Here is a 20,034-nt window from a genome sequence, read left to right on the forward strand (position 1 = left end):
CCAACCTGGTTAGATTCTTTACCTGGTGGCCCTGCCTGGTTAGAGTCTTTACCTGGTGGCCCTGCCTGGTTAGTCTTTACCTGGTGGCCCTGTCTGATTAGTCTTTACCTGGTGGCCCTGTCTGATTAGAGTCTTTACTTGGTGGCCCTGCCTGGTTAGAATCTTTACCTGGTGGCCCTGCCTGGTTAGTCTTTACCTGGTGGCCCTGCCTGGTTAGAGTCTTTACCTGGTGGCCCTGTCTGGTTAGAATCTTTACCTGGTGGCCCTGTCTGGTTAGAATCTTTACCTGGTGGCCCTGTCTGATTAGAATCTTTACCTGGTGGCCCTGCCTGGTTAGTCTTTACCTGGTGGCCCTGCCTGGTTAGTCTTTACCTTGTGGCCCTGCCTGGTTAGAGTCTTTACCTGGTGGCCCTGCCTGGTTAGAGTCTTTACCTGGTGGCCCTGCCTGGTTAGTCTTTACTTGGTGGCCCTGTCTGGTTAGAATCTTTACCTGGTGGCCCTGCCTGGTTAGTCTTTACCTGGTGGCCCTGCCTGGTTAGTCTTTACCTGGTGGCCCTGTCTGATTAGTCTTTACCTGGTGGCCCTGTCTGATTAGTCTTTACCTGGTGGCCCTGTCTGATTAGAGTCTTTACTTGGTGGCCCTGTCTGGTTAGAATCTTTACCTGGTGGCCCTGCCTGGTTAGTCTTTACCTGGTGGCCCTGCCTGGTTAGAGTCTTTACCTGGTGGCCCTGCCTGGTTAGTCTTTACCTTGTGGCCCTGCCTGGTTAGAGTCTTTACCTGGTGGCCCTGCCTGGTTAGAGTCTTTACCTGGTGGGCCTGCCTGGTTAGAATCTTTACCTGGTGGCCCTGTCTGGTTAGAATCTTTACCTGGTGGCCCAACCTGGTTAGATTCTTTACCTGGTGGCCCTGCCTGGTTAGAGTCTTTACCTGGTGGCCCTGCCTGGTTAGTCTTTACCTGGTGGCCCTGTCTGATTAGTCTTTACCTGGTGGCCCTGTCTGATTAGAGTCTTTACTTGGTGGCCCTGTCTGGTTAGAATCTTTACCTGGTGGCCCTGCCTGGTTAGTCTTTACCTGGTGGCCCTGCCTGGTTAGAGTCTTTACCTGGTGGCCCTGTCTGGTTAGAATCTTTACCTGGTGGCCCTGTCTGGTTAGAATCTTTACCTGGTGGCCCTGTCTGATTAGAATCTTTACCTGGTGGCCCTGCCTGGTTAGTCTTTACCTGGTGGCCCTGCCTGGTTAGTCTTTACCTTGTGGCCCTGCCTGGTTAGAGTCTTTACCTGGTGGCCCTGCCTGGTTAGAGTCTTTACCTGGTGGCCCTGCCTGGTTAGTCTTTACTTGGTGGCCCTGTCTGGTTAGAATCTTTACCTGGTGGCCCTGCCTGGTTAGTCTTTACCTGGTGGCCCTGCCTGGTTAGTCTTTACCTTGTGGCCCTGCCTGGTTAGAGTCTTTATCTGGTGGCCCTGTCTGGTTAGAATCTTTACCTGGTGGCCCTGTCTGGTTAGAATCTTTACCTGGTGGCCCTGCCTGATTAGAGTGGCCTGTGTGTAGTGAGCTCAGGGCTTTAAGAGAAAGCGGGGCGTTCGTCTGCGACGGGGTCGGCCCTCCTCCTCTGCATCGCCATGTCAACACACAGGTAGAAACACCACAGACAAACACACACAAAGCAATGGGAAAACAGACACATAAAACAATACATAAAAATGCTTTAAATCATATGTTAATAAACACAACCAATCAAACAGACAAATAATATAATAAAGCAAATAAATAATAAGACTCATGTAATAAGACAGAGACAGGTAGATATGGAGTGATTTGGCATGACATATCTCTGAAATGGTACAGCTTGTGGGTGGATTCCTGCGACTTCAGAGGCAAGGGCATACAACTATCATGTATGGTTCTAGCTAACTCTTATGACCTCAGTCCTTCAAACAAGCTGTAGTGTTTGTGGTCTGTCGGTCTCAGTAAAATTATCTGGGGCGGGAATCAGGGCCAGGGCTGAGGTATAGGACTGGGGCTGGGGCTAAGGCTAGGGACCAGGGTTTACCTTGCTTGTCCACGTCCGTGACTGGTGGGGGTGAGTGGGGCTCAATCTGGGAGCACCCCTCCATCTCCCCAACCTCTCCATCCTGCTCTCCATCTTCCCTGGAAGACAACACAGTAGGAAACTTGTGTAAACAGTCCCAACTGCACATGAACTTGTCCAAAAAGAACATTCATTTCCGTTTCAAGTTTCAAACTCCCAGCATGATATCAGCTAAACATAATACAAATCTCTGGTCTGAAAACATTTAACATTTACATTTAAGTCATTTAGCAGACGCTCTTATCCAGAGCGACTTACAAATTGGTGCATTCACCTTATGACATCCAGTGGAACAGCCACTTTACAATAGTGCATCTAAATATTTTAAGGGGGGGGTGAGAAGGATTACTTTATCCTATCCTAGGTATTCCTTAAAGAGGTGGGGTTTCAGGTGTCTCCGGAAGGTGGTGATTGACTCCGCTGTCCTGGCGTCGTGAGGGAGTTTGTTCCACCATTGGGGAGCCAGAGCAGCGAACAGTTTTGACTGGGCTGAGTGGGAACTGTACTTCCTCAGTGGTAGGGAGGCGAGCAGGCCAGAGGTGGATGAACGCAGTGCCCTTATTTGGGTGTAGGGCCTGATCAGAGCCTGGAGGTACTGAGGTGCCGTTCCCCTCACAGCTCCGTAGGCAAGCACCATGGTCTTGTAGCGGATGCGTGCTTCAACTGGAAGCCAGTGGAGAGAGCGGAGGAGCGGGGTGACGTGAGAGAACTTGGGAAGGTTGAACACTAGACGGGCTGCGGCGTTCTGGATGAGTTGTAGGGGTTTAATGGCACAGGCAGGGAGCCCAGCCAACAGCGAGTTGCAGTAATCCAGACGGGAGATGACAAGTGCCTGGATTAGGACCTGCGCCGCTTCCTGTGTGAGGCAGGGTCGTACTCTTCGGATGTTGTAGAGCATGAACCTACAGGAACGGGCCACCGCCTTGATGTTAGTTGAGAACGACAGGGTGTTGTCCAGGATCACGCCAAGGTTCTTAAGGTAAGGTTCTTGAAAACAATGACAATCCGGAGGTTATATTGTTTACTTGTCTCTACACCTGTTGTTTACATGCGGCTTTCCTGTTCTGATAAAGATGATCCTGTCACATTCCCATCATGGTAAAGATATGTCTGCTGTGTCCACATTTCCTTTTCCTACACCATATTTAAATAATGTATTCTGAGAACAATGTCATGCCAAGGAGAAGATCATAACCAACATGATGGGGGCATGTGCTAATTTAGCCAGCATTTAAATGCAGCTTGAGTGTCAAGTCTAGAAAGCAGGGATACAAACTGGTGAGGGCCCAAAAAGGTGACACTTTTTCTTTTTTTGCACTGAAACATGCACAAAATCCCTACCAGGGGGAAATGCAGGTTTTAACTAAGTAAACAAAGAATATGATCTACATGATCAGTCTCCGTGTGTAAAATAAAAAGTAGTTCATGTGAACCTAACTCACAGTTAATAAAATGTAAAGGAAGCGTTCCAATGATATGTGTTGCCTAGACTTTACTGCAAATGACACTCAAGTCTTAACCTTTTAAGCCTACCCCTGTTTTACTGCCCCTTCTGGAGGAATTGGGTACCCATATAAAACAGGATAAATTTGTCAAAAGTTGCTAATATATGCATATAAAAAATATTATCGAATAGAAAACACTCTAAAGCTTCTAAAACCGTTTAAATTTTGTCTCTATGTAAAGCAGAAGTCTCAGGGCATGCATTCTCCCAAAGTCTCTCTTGTCATGGAAAAAGTTGGCCCAACTTTGACGTCATCGTATACGCAATTCCCAAACAACTACAGCTCTGGGAACAGTCTGTACGTGTTCAGCGCGAAGCCTGCTTTCAATGGGGCTTCTCATTGTGAGAATCGCGCGCTCACGAGACGTTGAGCGTGCCGAAAGGTCTCGGTCACGCGGAAAAAAAAGTGTACGATTATGCGCGCTCTGCTCCGGTGAAGTCTTTTCTTCAGGATCGATTAAAAGACGTGTGTGTTTCGCTTCGTCCTCACAATTGCTGTACACCTTTATAACATGTTAAAGCTTAATTATGAACATAGTTTGACAAGTTTACTCGACATATAATATATATTTTCGACGTTTTGGTCCGCATCCACTTGAATTTTGCCTACATTTCGACCGAAATGTGGCTATTTTGAGAACCGAAAGACGCAGACTTGAAAACTAAACGCTGTTTTGGTAAGTATAATCCCTTCCAGGTCTTTTGATGGAAGAACAGCAAAGGTAAGGGAATATTTATGTGTTAATTTTGGGTTTCTGTCGACTCCAAGATAGAGGAGGCATAATGATACCTTTGGAGCGCCGACTCCTAGTATAGCCTAGTGAACGCAACCTGTAACGTTAAAAATAAATGTAACACAGTGATTGCATTTAGAAGAAGTGTATCTTCCTATACATATGTAAAACATGCATATTTAGTCAAAGTTTATGATGTGTATTCCTTGTTAGCTGACGTTATCTGCCGGAGCTATTTAATTTCTCCTGACATTTTAGTAGCATTTTTTGAACGATGCGTCATTGTAAACAGAGATTTATGGATATATATTGCAGATTATTGAAAAAAAATGAATGTACTGTGTAACATGTTATATTACTGTCATCTGATGAAGATTTCAAAAGGTTAGTGAAATGATTTTTTTTTAAATCCTGCGTTTGTTGATTGCATATTTTTTCCTACTTGGCTATGCTAATGAGCTATGTCTGCGGTGGTGGTTTGACATAAATATGTGCTATGTTTTCACCGTAAAACATTTTAGAAATCTGACTTGTTGCCTGGATTCACAAAGAGTGTAGCTTTAATTCAATACCCTGCATGTGTATTTTAATGAATGTTTGAGTTTTAACTAATACTATTAGCATTTAGTGTAGTGCATTTGCATTTCCAGAGCTCTAGATGGGACGCTTGCGTGCCAGGTAGGAGCAAGAGGTTAAGAAAGAGAAAAAATAGAAAAAGTTAAAAATAATAATATTGCAGTTAGCCATGACAGCCTTTATAATAGAATGCTTGTGACCTCACACATCTAAATATTGCACTTGGGGAAAAAAACATCTTAACCTCTCTGCGCACGGAACCCGGTAGCGGGATGAAATTCGACAACATAAATAGTCATATTAAACATTCATGAAAATACAAGTGTCTCACATGTTTCGAAAGCCTAGACTCTTGCTAATCCAACTGCGTTGTCAGATTTTAAAAATGATTTACTGGGAAAGAATACGATGCGATTATCTGAGGATAGAGCCCCATAAAAAAACAACTATTTCAACCAGCACAGGCGTAACAAAATCACAAACGGCAATAAAATAAATAGTTTACCTTTGACGATCTTCCTCGGTTTGCAATTCCAATGCTCATTGTTACACAATGAGTGGTTTTTTGTTTGATCGGATCCATTTTTATGGCCTAACACGAAACATTTTGTGAACCACCTGTGTTGTGAATTCCGTCTCATTCCATTTTCGACGACACATTCGAGGTAAATACACACACAGAATGTGACTTTTCCAGCCATGTTTGGTTTCATTGCAATCAACTGGTTTGTTTGTAAAACAAACCAAACCTGATGGGTCATTTCACGGGACGTACTGACTGAGAGAAACCGATTTGAAGACAACAAGTAATGACATCATTGTGCACCGATGATTTGCCCGCTGTTTCGTTGATTGACTGTATTTTAACCCAATGACCACTGATCGTCTTCAAATCTAGCTGGGTAGATAGCCAATGAGCTGAGGTAAACGGCTATATGTAATGTTTATGTGTTGGAAGACCGACCTATGTAGTAAACTCCGGCGTAAAGAGGTTCATCCGCCATTGACGATTCATACCGGAAGGTGCAACACGTTGCACACAGCATTGTTTTGGTAAAGCGCATATTCAGCTGTTTATATATCAATCAGTATGGCGACTAAGTCAGGAAACACTAAATCTAAGTCTAGATATACAGATGTACACACAATTTTAGAAGAAATTGATCGGGGACGACTCATTTGGCGATTCCCAAATGGAGGAATATGTTTTGAACGGAAAGGACATCGTTTTGGACTGGTAAGTTCTTCTCATGCTAATGCCGTTGTTTGAAATTAATAATATAAAATATTATTTGTGAAACGAAATAGCCTATTTGAGGCTGTTGAGGGGAGGGCAGGCACACAACAATGGCCAAAGTGAAATGGAGACAGTAGATACAGCTGGTCTGTCATAATATAATAGAGACAGTAGATCTAGCTGAAATGTCATAATATAAATGAGACAGTAGATCTAGCAGGTCTATAATAATATTATAATATCTGTTTATTATACCTCTTGATACAGGGCTCATATGTGAAACTATTCTAACTGAACATTTTCTTTCACAGTGACACTGACTACGAATGGGAGCCCCCAGTGCCAAGGTGTCCATCCGCCAAAGAAGCTTGTTCATCCAGCTCCTGCCACAAGTGGTGTTCATCTGCCCAAATGTATTTCTGCAGGCATGGATGTGCTATGGCACCTGGCATCAGCAGCATAATATTGTGTAGAGGACTGAGGGTCTTCCAAATATTGATATTGTTATTTTGTAAATGTGTATATATTTTTTTTCATGTTTGTTCTCCATTTTTTTTGGGGGGTGTGTGTTAGAATACCATTTTGGTATTTTGTATATAGTTATTCGATTCAAAATGTATAACTTCACCAATTTGGCCACTTGGGTACTTTTGGGCTACTTGTGTGGGACACCTGGGTGACTTCATGATAAATGTCATGTAGCACACTCATTTTGGAAGTTATCATTCTGAAACTGTCCCCATCATCCTATCTGAATGTTTGTTTTATCTTGTTAATTTTAAAGATGATACAACAATAAAAATAAAAAACATGTTTTTTTCATTGTATTATCTAAACCAGATCTATTGTGTCATATTCTCCGACATTCAATTCACATTTACACAAACGTCAGAGTGTTTTCTTTCAAATGGTACCAAGAATATGCATATCCTTGGTTCTGTGCCTGAGCTCCAGGCAGTTAGATTTGGGTATGTCTTCAGGCAGAAATTGAAAAAAGTAGGGCTAGCTCTAAGAGTAAACTAAGTAGAAATAGAATGAAACAAACAGGCATTCTATTTTTGCTCTATTCTAGTGGTCACTATAGTAGACATCGATCAAGTGCATAATGCTACATGTGTGCAAAAATAACGTTCGCTGAGTAAAAAATGTAATAATCCCCCCTCACTCACACACAAGTGTTACTGTCAAGTTCAACACAACTAAAGCAAAATCTTTGGGCAACACTGCACATTATTACATTGTACACTTTCTGCCTGTGGACATCGGTTCTACAATGTGCCAACAGAGCATGATAGATACCCTTTGTTGGCATAATTGATCTTTTACCCAGAGAGTACACCTGGCATACCCCTTTTTATCCACTGTATTGAACAAATGAGAAAGAGGGAAGTGTGGTGTTCCTTTCACCTCTATAGTGGCATCCAGTTTAAGCCAGGCCCAGCTCCACTTAACTGTTTAACAAGCAACACCTCATTTTCCCCTAATTCTCTCATTCTGAAAATGAACCACATAACTGGTTAGGTTACTAACATTAGCTCATCTGATGTAACGTTAGCTGTCTGACTTTTTTAGCCAGCTAATTTTCACACCATAAACTAAATTATTTGACCAGTTCAGTTGGCTAATGTTGCTCAACATTTCTCTGGAAAGCTATAACGGATAATTCAATCCAGCTAGCAAAATACTTAACAATGCTAACAATACTTGTTTCACCACACCTTCTCCCTCACCTCAAACTTTCCAAATGACCGTTTCCGGTTAGAGCTCATGAAGTAGGCTTCTCACCTACCTCTTCGTTATAGTTCAGGGGACCTACCGCTGTAAATGAACAGTCAAACTGCCTTCCACGCCTCTTTCCAGAGCGCACGCTGACGCTGCAACTAGCACATTGGTCGTATGTTCTCTATTCAGTCGCGTCCTGCATTCTGTTGTTATGTGAACGCCTCGGATACAGCCAGTACTGCTCCAAACGCTCATCACTCGTTCGCATACAGCCAGTACTGCTCCAAACGCTCATCACTCGTTCGCATACAGCCAGTACTGCTCCAAACGCTCATCACTCGTTCGCATACAGCCAGTACTGCTCCAAACGCTCATCACTCGTTCGCATACAGCCAGTACTGCTCCAAACGCTCATCACTCGTTCGCTTACAGCCAGTACTGCTCCAAACGCTCATCACTCGTTCGCATACAGCCAGTACTGCTCCAAACGCTCATCACTCGTTCGCATACAGCCAGTACTGCTCCAAACGCTCATCACTCGTTCGCATACAGCCAGTACTGCTCCAAACGCTCATCACTCATTCGCATACAGCCAGTACTGTTCCAAACGCTCATCACTCGTTCGCATACAGCCAGTACTGCTCCAAACGCTCATCACTCGTTCACTTACAGCCAGTACTGCTCCAAACGCTCATCACTCGTTCGCATACAGCCAGTACTGCTCCAAACGCTCATCCCTCGTTCGCATACAGCCAGTACTGCTCCAAACGCTCATCACTCGTTCGCATACAGCCAGTACTGCTCCAAACACTCATCACTCATTCGCATACAGCCAGTAGTCATCCAAAGCCCCCCCCCTTGCCCAAACTTCCCTCGACGGATCTACACCAATCACGTAGGTCACCTATTTTGGATTCAAAACAGAGAATTCTGCTGAAAGGTGACTAGTTTGCATCCCTGAGAAAGGGTCATTGAGATAGACCGTCTCATATCTGCAGTGCTACTTACATGTTCCCTGACTGCAGACTGTACTTCTTGCGACCCAGCTTGGTGGTCTGCTGGGTAAAGTACTCATGGCGGTCCGACTTCTTCCACATGTAGTAATACTCCACACACTCCCCCACCGACCGTGTGCGTACCTGACATGTAAACACACTGTGCTTTACTGTTTGCTGCAGTATGGAGATCAGTGAGTTTCCTGATCAATGCAGACAAGCAGGTTTGAACAGGTGCGCCTGTACAGGTTATGATGAAGCAGCTGTCAACATTTGCATTTAAGGGGTAATGTATGATACCAGTCAATGTCATGACTGAAAAACAGAGAATTCCAGCTTTGTAGCAAATCAGGTTCTCCCCAAACCTGACGATGGAAGTTTCGGTTCTTGCTCACCTTATTGGCCTGAATGAGGTGGAAGTTCTTCCCATGAACGCGATAGCCATGTTCAAAGTTTCGACACTCTTCCTCGCTCCAGGCACACAGCTCCTCTACACAGAAGGCAACAGCAGTTAGGTGGGAATATACCCTAAAAGCAGACTTTAATTATTTGTAACTCATACTACAACTCTATTACAGTAACTCACCATGTCAAGATGATAACTGTAAATCCATTCTCCCCATAAGCGCCACAAAGTTTGAATGCAATGATTTCCATTATCTATATTATAATACCGCAAGACAATGAATCATTTGTCAGCCTACACTGGAGCGGGCACAATTGGCTACATTTTCTCCTACACTCCCAGCTTGGATGTGCACAACTGGAAATGCAGGATCAAAAACATTTTATAGCCTTAGTCAAGATGGCAGACCATGGCCCATATTCAAAAAGGGTTTCAGGGTAGGACTGCTGATACGAATAAGATATAAGACTCTTGTGAGCCCCGAGGTTTAGCCTAAATATTTGATCTAGGCAATTATATAGAATGAGTGTGTTTTCAAGTTGTTGGTAACATGGGTTCATGTTAGGTCTATCAAATAATTGCATTTCCAAGGGAAAGCAGAGGAAGTTCCAAAGAAGTTCCATGATCCCACAAGAAATTTGGGACATATTTTTTAAATGCTCTGAAATTGAAAATACTAGTAGCATCCAGAGACTAAACAGCTGGAGAGCATTAACAACACATTTTTGATTTACAGGGGTGGTTATTGAGTTGAAGGATCTTAATTCAACGCGATACAATTTTGTTTTTGGGGGAACAACCACCACCACCCCACCCACCACCCCTGGTGGTTGGTACCTCAAAGGCAACATTGTATTGAGTTGAATTAATCATTCGCTTCCATTAGTGAGTTATTATTGATATAAGTTTATAGAGTTGTTGTTACTAGTAAGGTATTGCAAGAAGATGCCAAATGCATACTAGACAGCAGTAGAAAATGTGTAGTGAAAGGTCCTACCGCTGAACACTTTCACATTAAAGCGCAGTCTTCTCAGTGCCTCCTCTGCATTGAAGCTGCATTTCACCAGCTCATACAGAGCCTGAGGGAAAGAGACCAAAGGGGAAACAGTTGTGACTGAAATCTGTACCACAATGTGAACTCTGCAGAAGTTACTCAACATTCAAACAAAGTTCATTGGCCAACAAATGTATACTGGACAAAAATATAAACGCAACATGTAAAGTGTTGGTCCCATGTTTCATGAGCTAAAATAAAAGACCACAGAAATGTTTCATACAGACAAAAAGCTTATTTCTCCAAAATGTTGTGCTCAAATTGGTTTACATCCCTGTTAAGTGAGCATTTCTCCTTTGCCAAGATATGCCACACCTGTCAGGTGGATGGATTATCAAGAAGCTGATTAAACAGCATGATCATCAAAAGCCACTCTAAAATGAGCAGGTTGGTCACACAACACATTGCCACAGATGTTTAAGGGAGCGTGCAATTGGCATGCTGACTGCAGGTATGTCCACCAGAGCTGTTGCCAGAGAATGTAATGTTAATTTCTCTACCATAAGCCGCCTTCAATGTTGTTTTAGAGAATTTGTCAGTGCGTCCAACCTGCCTCACAACCACAAAGCACATGTAACCACGCCAGCCCAGGACCTCCACATCCGGCTTTTTCACCTGCGGGATCATTCGAGACCAGCCACCCAGACAGCTGATGAAACTTAGGAGTATTCTGTCTGTAATAAAGGCTTTTGGCAGGGAAGTATTATTCTGATTGGCTGTCAGCGCCCCTGCCCAGTCATGTGAAATCTATAAATGAGGGCCTAATGAATTTATTTCAATTGACTGACTTCCTTATGAACTGTAACTCAGTACAATCATTGAAATTCTTGCATGTTGCGTTCATATTTTTGTTCAGTATAGCTCTAGCCCCACTAAGTCCCACTCTGTTCCTGCTTTAGTCCCCAACCCGCTACAGTACCTGATCATTGTCTTTGATTATTTCCCCAGTGATAAGGGTGTCTTTAGCGCCCTCCTGGCCTCCCCATCTCTGGGCACTCAGTAAGAACTCCTCTACAACATGACCTGACAGCATGTCTGGGGTCCACAGGAGCTGGTCCTCATTCTCATAGACTGGGAGCAGGAGATGGAGAGACACACAGGTATAAGGATGTTTGTGAGACGGAGGTGAATCAAAAAGTGTCAACACACTAATCCAAAATATGCACTGATTCTGAAAGGGGAAATTTGGGGTTACCTCTCTCCTGGTCTGAGTATAGGCTGAGAGTAGGGATTTTGGCTTGGTACATTGAGCCCACCATGATGTCCTGGTAAAAGAACAACCACAGTTTCAGTCACACAGAAAACAGGTTTTTAGATTTACCTAAAGAGTAATTGTAGGGGATTTGAGCGCTGTTCAGTAGTCCCCAGTGTCTCACCTTGCGTCCATCATTGGAGGGAATGGAGGTGTCGTCATCATTGTCTGAGTCTTCTTCTGAGGTGCTGACTAAGGTGCCTTTGTCTCCACTTGCTAGGGAATGGGCTGGAGAATAAAAATGGGAACATTTGTTACACCACTATACAGTGGTGGAAAAAGTACACAAATGTCATACTTCGAGTAAAAGTAAATACACCTTAATAGAAAATGATTCAAGTAAAAGTGAGTCACTCAGTGAAATACTACTTGAGTAAAAGTCTAAAAGTATTTGGTTTAAAACATACTTAAGTACCAAAAGTAAAAGTATAAATCACTTCAAATTCCTTATATTAAGCAAACCAGGTAGCACCATTTTCTTGTGTTTTTAATTTTCTGATAGTCAGGGGCACACTCCAACATAATTTACAAACAAAGCATGTGTGTTTAGTGAGTCAGCCAGATCAGAGGCAGTAGGGATGACCAGGGATGTTCTCTGTTTAGTGAGTCTGCCAGATCAGAGGCAGTAGGGATGACCAGGGATGTTCTCTGTTTAGTGAGTCAGCCAGATCAGAGGCAGTAGGGATGACCAGGGATGTTCTCTGTTTAGTGAGTCAGCCAGATCAGAGGCAGTAGGGATGACCAGGGATGTTCTCTGTTTAGTGAGTCAGCCAGATCAGAGGCAGTAGGGATGCCCAGGGATGTTCTCTTGATAAATGTGTGAATTGAACCATTTTCCTCGCCTGCTAATCATTCAAAATGTGACAAGTACTCTTGGGTGTCAGGAAAAAAAGTACATTATTTTCTTTAGGAATGTAGTGAAGTAAAAGTAAAAGTAGTCAAAAATATAAATAGTAAAGTAACATACAGATACCCCAAATGTCACGCCTTGGTCATTGTATTTTGTGGTTTTGTTATATGTTTGGGTAGGCCAGGGTGTGACATGGGTTATATGTTGTTTTTCGTATTGGGGTTTGTAGTTTTGGGATCGCGGCTGATTAGGGGTGTTGTATAGGCTTGGCTGCCTGAGGCGATTCTCAATCAGAGTCAGGTGATTCTCGTTGTCTCTGATTGGGAACCGTATTTAGGCAGCCTTAGTTTCGCTTTGTATTTCGTGGGTGATCGTTCCTGTCTTTGTGTAGTGTTCACCAGATAGGCTGTAATAAGTTTCACGTTCTGTTTGTTGTTTTTTGTATTTATGAGTTATTTCATGTTACGCTCTTCATTTATTAAAGTCATGAGTAACCAACACGCTGCATTTCGGTCCGACTCTCTTCCTTCAACAGACGAACGCCGTTACACCAAAAACTTAAGTAGTACTTTAAAGTATTTTTACTTGAATACTTTACACCACTGCCAATATGTAGCATTCTCATAATACTACCCAATAACACCTTCCCGGTACAACAAATCAGTCTTGCCATAAAAGAGCATTCGGACCATTTAAAAAATATATTGATGTGATATGACAGGAAGGGGATTCTCCTGAGTGGTGGGCTGGGTGGGTGGAGGTCTGTTAATGGAAAGTGGTAGCTGTGCTGGGAAGGGAGGAAGTGTGTCATACCCATTATATAGTATGATACTGTATAGGACATCAGTGGTTGTACCTCTTAGGTGGCGGCGGAGGAGGTCGGAGGCATGGGAGGTGACAGAGGGAGTGAGGTCATCAGCTGATGACTCCTCTTCATCTTCTCCTGAGAACAGATCCTTAGCTATCTGGTCCTGGAAGAATGGAACAGTCCATTACTGTCTCAATGGAACAGTCCACTACCTTCTCTCAGCATCACACACAGTAAAGTAAATGGCATTTATGATATATGAAAGTGATTCTGTAATTGTCATGTTTTCTGAGTGTTTATCAAGAAGCAATCTTAACTAATTTCTTTACGGACCAAGTCATAATTAACCATGAATCCATGAAAGAATCAATAGACATCATGTCAATGCCAAAACATGTATCATGCAATGCTTTTGAATGCAGGAGTACACAGCTCCACGACAATTACAGTGTACTCTATGCTGGTTTTCCACCTTGCCTTTTAACTATTGATTGACTTCTGCCTGGAAAACCAGGTAGGTGCACCAATAACCAATTAATCAATGAAGTACTAAGAAGAAACAAAAACTGTCTGGACTGTGGAATTCGAGGGTCTCAGCACCCTTGATCTGATGCTTTTCTGGCTGTGTTTTCAGTTATCTGTCTCAGCTATGTCTAGGTATACCCAGGTCTCACCTTGTCCAGTGTCATGTCAGGCAGACTGGCTGACAGCTCATTGGGCTCCCTGTCCTGCTGTAGGAGGGGATCAGACACCTCGTAGCCATACAGCGCCAGCAGCTCCTCCAGGGGCATCTCACTGCCCTATACAGAGAGAAAGGGGGACAGAGAGAGAGAGTCATCGCTCTGGGTCAATGTGGGATTGGGCGATATAATTTGGAATTATGAAATAATTGATCATCTATTACATAGAATAATGTTATTCCCTACAGGTCTGGAGGGGTGCAGTGTGGTCAAGCTTTTGAACCTAGTTGGTTTAGCCACGGAACAATACAGGAACCTTCCCGCTAGCCATGATTGACTGAGGTAATAGCTGGGCTGGACATGCCGAGATATGAGTCCGGATTGGTCTGTCATGTAGCACGCTTCTGTCTATAACATGAGCTGCTCAGCATGTGTAGGTAATCCTTTATAATTCTGCTTTAAAAATAAATAAAAATCACGAAGAACTGCAAAAGCGTTGCTAATTTTCAGGAGGACAGAGTTTTGAAATCAGTGGAATGTATGGTGGAAGCAGAGTATGATAGCTAAGGAGATGGAGAAAATTATGTTGTTTCATTGCAAATATGCAGAGAGTCAAAATGAGAACACACTGTTGTATAAAACACCTGTCTCCGGATTACATCTTCAAACTAAGGGCAACCATGGCATCCGTGACAGAGAGGGAAAATCGTTGAACCATGTAAGAGTCTAGCTAGCTACATTTTAAGATATTCTGCATTTCTAATTTGTCAGAAAGTTATTTTCATTGTTAGGTGAAGCACACTGTTAGCTAGCTAGCTAACGTTACATGTATGATCTGTGTAGTAATATTATTTGTATGTCAGAACAATTTGCATTGCTAGTTATAGCCTAATGTTAGCTAGCTAGCTAACATTGAACCTAGTTGGTTAGTTTTAGCTACCTGCAGATTCATGCAGGGTTGTAATGTTATGAATAGGGATTATGGATAATTGTTTAGCTAGCTAGCTACATGTCTTAACAAAAGACTCCACTATGTAAGTAACCATTTCACTGTACCGTTTACACCTTCTGTATCCTGTGCATGTGACAAATAAACTTTGATTTTATTTAACACTGTGTGTTTACCAGAGACAGTAATGTGAAGAACAACATGACCTGAACCAAAGTCAAATTAGGATATAACGTTAGGCCAACAGGACAGTGTTCTAAAGTTCTAAAATTCTCCGGTAGAATGCCCTGCTTTCATTTTGTCAAACTAACAACCATAAGCTATTTTGTGTAATTAGCTTCCTATTAACTTGTAAATATTGATATTGTTGTGAGTTTGTCTGTAATAATGAATACAAATTGTCTAAATTTAAGACATTGTCAGCTATATGGTATGGTTATTATTTGAACTGGCTCTAGCCAGTTGCTTTTAGTTACCTGCTAGATTGACAAATACTAAATTCATTTTTAAACAGATGGGTTTATTGGTGTTAACTTCTTGGTGACAGGGGGCAGTATTTTCACGTCCGGATGAAATACATGCCCAAATTCAACTGCCTGCTACTCATCCCCAGAAGATAAGATATGCATATTATTAGTAGATTTGGATAGAAAACACTCTGCAGTTTCTACAACTGTTTGAATCTTGTCTGTGAATATGACAGAACTTATTTAGCAGGCGAAACCCCGAGGACCAGCCATTCAGATGTTTTTGTTTTTGAGGTCACTCTCTTTTCAATTGGTTTTCATTGGGAATCCAGATTTCTAAGGGACCTTCTTGCAGTTCCTACCGCGTCCACTGGATGTCAACAGTCTTTAGAAATTGGTTGAGGTTTTTCCTTTGTGTAATGAAGTAGCCCTGTTCAGAACGAGGGTCACTTGTAGTGTACTGCTAGATAGAGGCATGACCAGAAAGCTAGCTACAGTTTGTTATCCTCCTGTATTGAACACAGATCATCCCGTCTTCAATTATATTGATTATTTATGTTAAACAATACCTGAAGTTGTATTACAAAAGTAGTTTGAAATATTTTGGCAAAGTTTACAGGTAACTTTTGAGATATTTTGTAGTCACGTTGTGCAAGTTGGAACCGGTGTTTTTCTGGATCAAACACGCCAAATAAATGGACATTTTGGATATATATCGACGGAGTTAATCGAACAAAAGGACCATTTGTGATGTTTATGGGACATATTGGAGTGCCAACAAAAGAAGCTCGTCAAAGGTAAGGCATGAATTATATTTTTATTTCTGCGTTTTGTGTCGCGCCTGAAGGGGTGAAATATGCTTCTCTCTCTTTGTTTACTGGGGTGCTATCATCAGATAGTAGCATATTTTGCTTTCGCCGAAAAGCCACATCCCACATATCCCTGGGAGGTTAACATACACCAGTTATGCTATTTTGGACCACCAAGCTACTGATGCCATGCAGCCTGTCGTTTTTGTGTTTATACTTTTTCACAAGGACAAGTTTAATGTCGGACGACAATAGAATGTTTATGATGTCCCTGCGACAACTGGATACAGACATGTTAATAGACGTCGTATAAACCAGCCTTTAGTCTTGAAATCTTTGGTTGTTTAGTACACTACCATCGTACTCACTCTGTTTAGCACATGGCCTCACATGTGAATCCTTAAAGAGATGGGTGGGTCTAAGGCTTAAGAGGGTGTGAACAATGCTGAATGGGTGTAGACAATGCAGGGCTCTCCAGTAGGTGTACCAAAACATTCAAGGGCCATTTTCTAAGGAAGAGGGGTTACAAGTTTATCAACTTTCAAAGCAGAATTACTTTCCCATTGTTCCTCAAAACTGTAGTGTATGATATACCATTTCCTAGCTCTGAGTCTGTACTTTTATCTAATGTAAAAAATAAAAAATAAATTCAAATGTTGCTACCGAATCAAGCCGGTTGGTCACATAGGTTATTTTATTTTTATTATATAGGCCTAAATCCTAATCATATTGCAGGACATGTCTCTCCTTTTCTTACATGACTGGTTTATTCCCGCTAAACAACAAATATTAGCCATGCATGCTCAAAAGTAAATAGACTGGTAGCCTATTTAAAATATTTGAAAGTATGTGTAGGCTACATCATTGTTGTGAGAAAGAAGCACAACATAGCCCATTTAATCTCTGAGCCTACACCAAGGAAACTATAACTAAAAATATTGAACAATTTGTATTTTGCATAGAAGTGTGGGCTGTAGCATTTACTTTTAAATTGTTTGAAAGGACAATCAATCTTGTAGAATGCGTGGCCAGTGTTTGGCACTCACTATAGGCGGCATGCGTTTTTAGTTTGAAAAAAAAAATCACTGCAAAAGATTAAAACATTTTGCCCACTTCTCTACAGAAATGTAATAACATTTGCCATTGCGCTTTCTTTTATCATGGCCCAATTCCAACATCTTCAAATCATACAACAAATGAGGGTGCTTTTGTTACCATAGAAGGTGAATGGAGGTTGTTTTCCAGGCGGGTTTGTAAATATAGTTTGGCTCTGATTTATCAATGAAAATATGCATATATGTTGCATGCGACAGTTTGATCAGTTTGTTGTGCATGCAAACCCTAGAATCTCCACGTACATCAGAATTTACAGTAGTAAGAATGTAATACACGGTTGATAAATGAAGCCCCGTATGCCAGAGGAGCTGTACTCACAGTGTGGGGCCGTGCTGCCATCTTCATTGGGCGGCACCTAGGCTCTTATCCAGTTCCACTAGGGCCCTGGACTCCTCCTCCGGCCCCTCATAGCCCTGCCTCAGGATCTCCACTAGGCTGCGTCTGTGATCTCCAGAGCCCATCGAACCAGCTAACATACACACACACACACACAGTTACCATCGTGGAGGATCAAGAGGTGCCTGTTCATCCCATTATAGATCAGCTGACCCTTGGCTTCTTCTGAACCACCCGTTTTCAACTGAAATTGAGAGCTGATGTCTGGTTCTACAGTGGACAGCTGGACACACCCACAGACTGAGGAGCAACAGTACAGGTATAATGCCCATAGATATTATGCTTTCTTGTTGAAGCATGTACAAGTCTTTTTCATCTCTTATTATAATGGTATGTCTTAATGTAGCAAATTGTCAATTGTCAACTCGAAATTACTTTTATTTAGTCAGGATCATTATGAGATGATAATAAGACATAAGACCTGTCATACTTGCTGACGACAAGTCCTCAAATGCATTATAGAGCTATAATAAAGCAATAAGGCCCGAGGGTGTGTGGTGTATTGTCTATATACCACAGCTAAGGGCTGTTCTTATGCACAACACAATGCAGAGTTTGGCCATATACCACAAACCCCTGACGTGACTTATTGCTGTTATAAATTGGTTACCAATGTAATTAGAGCAGTAAAAATAAATGTTGTATACCACGGCTGTCAGCCAAATCTGCATTCAGGCCTCTAACAAACCAGTTTATAATTAAACAATAAGGCATGTGGGGGGTATATGGCCAATATACCACGGCTAAGGGCTGTTCTTATGCACAAAGCATCGCAGAGTGCCTGGACACATATTGGCTATATACCAAATACCCCAGAGGTGCCTTAATGCTATTATAAACTGGTTACCAACGTAATTAGAGCAGTAAAAATACATGCTTGGTCATACCTGTAGTATATGGTCTGATATACCATGGTTGTCAGCCAATCAGCATTCAGGGCTCAACCCAATAATGCATAGGCCCAACTGTCATATTAAGTAAAGTGTTACCAGTCTTTCTACTTGCCTTACAGCCACTCATGAATTAAAGAACGGTCAAAGTTGATCTAACAGTGGAAACTAATGGTATTACAAAAATGTAAGTTTGGCCAAAAAGACAATCCATGAAGATAGGACGAGTTGACCAATGACAGTGGTTCTCAAACATCTCCTGGGGAACCCCCAGCCATTCCACCATGTATTTGATCTATTCCAAAGCTAGCACACCTGATTCAACTTGTCAACTAATCATCAAGGCTTTGAGTTGGTCAATCAGGTGAGCTAGTTCAGGGCTACAACAACTTTCAAGAGTTACTTTTGACCTTAAGTAAATAGAGCAGTGGTCTACTTAAAACTCTTGGTCGGATACTTTCACAAACAATACATTCGTGACAGCCTGGTAGCCCTACGTTTACAGACACTTTGTAAAGCTTGGTCCACTCCACTTTAGGACGCGTTGACCAGGGCGCTTTCCTGTAACTTGGTGCTGAACGTTCCTTCCTCTGACACACGAATGACCCGAGAGAGGAAATAGTTCTAGAGGTTGCGTTTTCACCCGAAAAGACACCAAGAAAGTATCTGAAATAAGTCGGACTTCTCTCAAAGTTTGTAGTCAAAATGCCTTGCTATAACGGAGCACACCTGGACCACTTCTTCAGCACCACCGTCTAGCCGGTCTCCCATTGTTTTCTATAGCGCACGATCTGGCAAATTGGGAATGGCTTTTTAACGCGAAGAACGCGGAGAGGCGAGACGGACAAAATACCCCCATTTTACTTCGTTAGTTATCAACCCATGGCTAGCTAACTCACAACCCTGCGTAACCCGTTGATACGATTGCCAACATCGATATCTGCCGTCTAGGATGACAGAGGCTCTCAAATGCGGAGCTGTTTCAAAATCATTAGTCCTCATGTTCCTCCCCAAGCCTTTTTGCTCACTTACCTCCGCCATTCCGTTTCTGCGCAGGCTGAGGAATGCCCGGATGTTGTAGAGCTATGGCTCCAGTCTAGCCTATGTACAGCCAGCCGCTGAGCCTCAGCAACAGCAGCCCTATTTTATTGCTGCAACATTTCAGCAACCGCGATGACAGTGAACTACATGAAAACATAAAGAAATGAGACAGTACCCCGTCTACTATTCACACAGACGTCTGGTATTGTTACAAGCGTTCATAAACTTGACATCCCTCTTGCTGAAAATAATGAACAAAGCACAATGATTGCAGTTCAGATGTTTGTAAAGTAGTCCTTTGAAATTGATATCACATGTTTGTTCACCTATGACCCTGAATAGCCAATGTAGCCAATCTGATTATCATGGGCTATATTTTCCCAATAATTGATTTGACAGTCATCTAGTTTAGTAAAGAATTATGGTCTACCCATGTGAGTAGGCTCCAGTAGGCTGTA

At 42.4% G+C, this 20,034-nt stretch overlaps 1 protein-coding gene across 2 annotated transcripts in view; it reads right to left on the minus strand.

Moving 5' to 3' along the window:
- Window positions 1–19,822, minus strand: part of LOC123997414 (mesoderm induction early response protein 2-like) — a 65,916-nt gene extending 46,094 nt beyond the window's left edge. The window contains exons 1-11 of one of the 2 annotated variants that reach the window (XM_046301606.1): window positions 19,568–19,822; window positions 17,568–17,718; window positions 13,903–14,028; window positions 13,277–13,391; window positions 11,695–11,798; window positions 11,514–11,583; window positions 11,238–11,389; window positions 10,262–10,343; window positions 9,254–9,348; window positions 8,872–9,002; window positions 2,052–2,149 (exon numbers count right to left, since the gene is read on the minus strand). In XM_046301606.1, the coding sequence (XP_046157562.1) occupies window positions 2,052–2,149; window positions 8,872–9,002; window positions 9,254–9,348; window positions 10,262–10,343; window positions 11,238–11,389; window positions 11,514–11,583; window positions 11,695–11,798; window positions 13,277–13,391; window positions 13,903–14,028; window positions 17,568–17,594 (1,000 nt within the window). In that variant the 5' untranslated portion in view covers window positions 17,595–17,718; window positions 19,568–19,822. Of the gene's footprint in view, window positions 1–2,051; window positions 2,150–8,871; window positions 9,003–9,253; window positions 9,349–10,261; window positions 10,344–11,237; window positions 11,390–11,513; window positions 11,584–11,694; window positions 11,799–13,276; window positions 13,392–13,902; window positions 14,029–17,567; window positions 17,719–19,032; window positions 19,537–19,567 lie in introns of those variants that run through there. The other variant, XM_046301608.1, reaches the window with a different exon arrangement.
- Between the last annotated feature and the right edge of the window lie 212 nt (window positions 19,823–20,034).

The sequence above is a fragment of the Oncorhynchus gorbuscha genome, linkage group LG15 (assembly GCF_021184085.1).
Source record: "Oncorhynchus gorbuscha isolate QuinsamMale2020 ecotype Even-year linkage group LG15, OgorEven_v1.0, whole genome shotgun sequence".
Taxonomy (NCBI): Eukaryota; Metazoa; Chordata; class Actinopteri; order Salmoniformes; family Salmonidae; genus Oncorhynchus; species Oncorhynchus gorbuscha.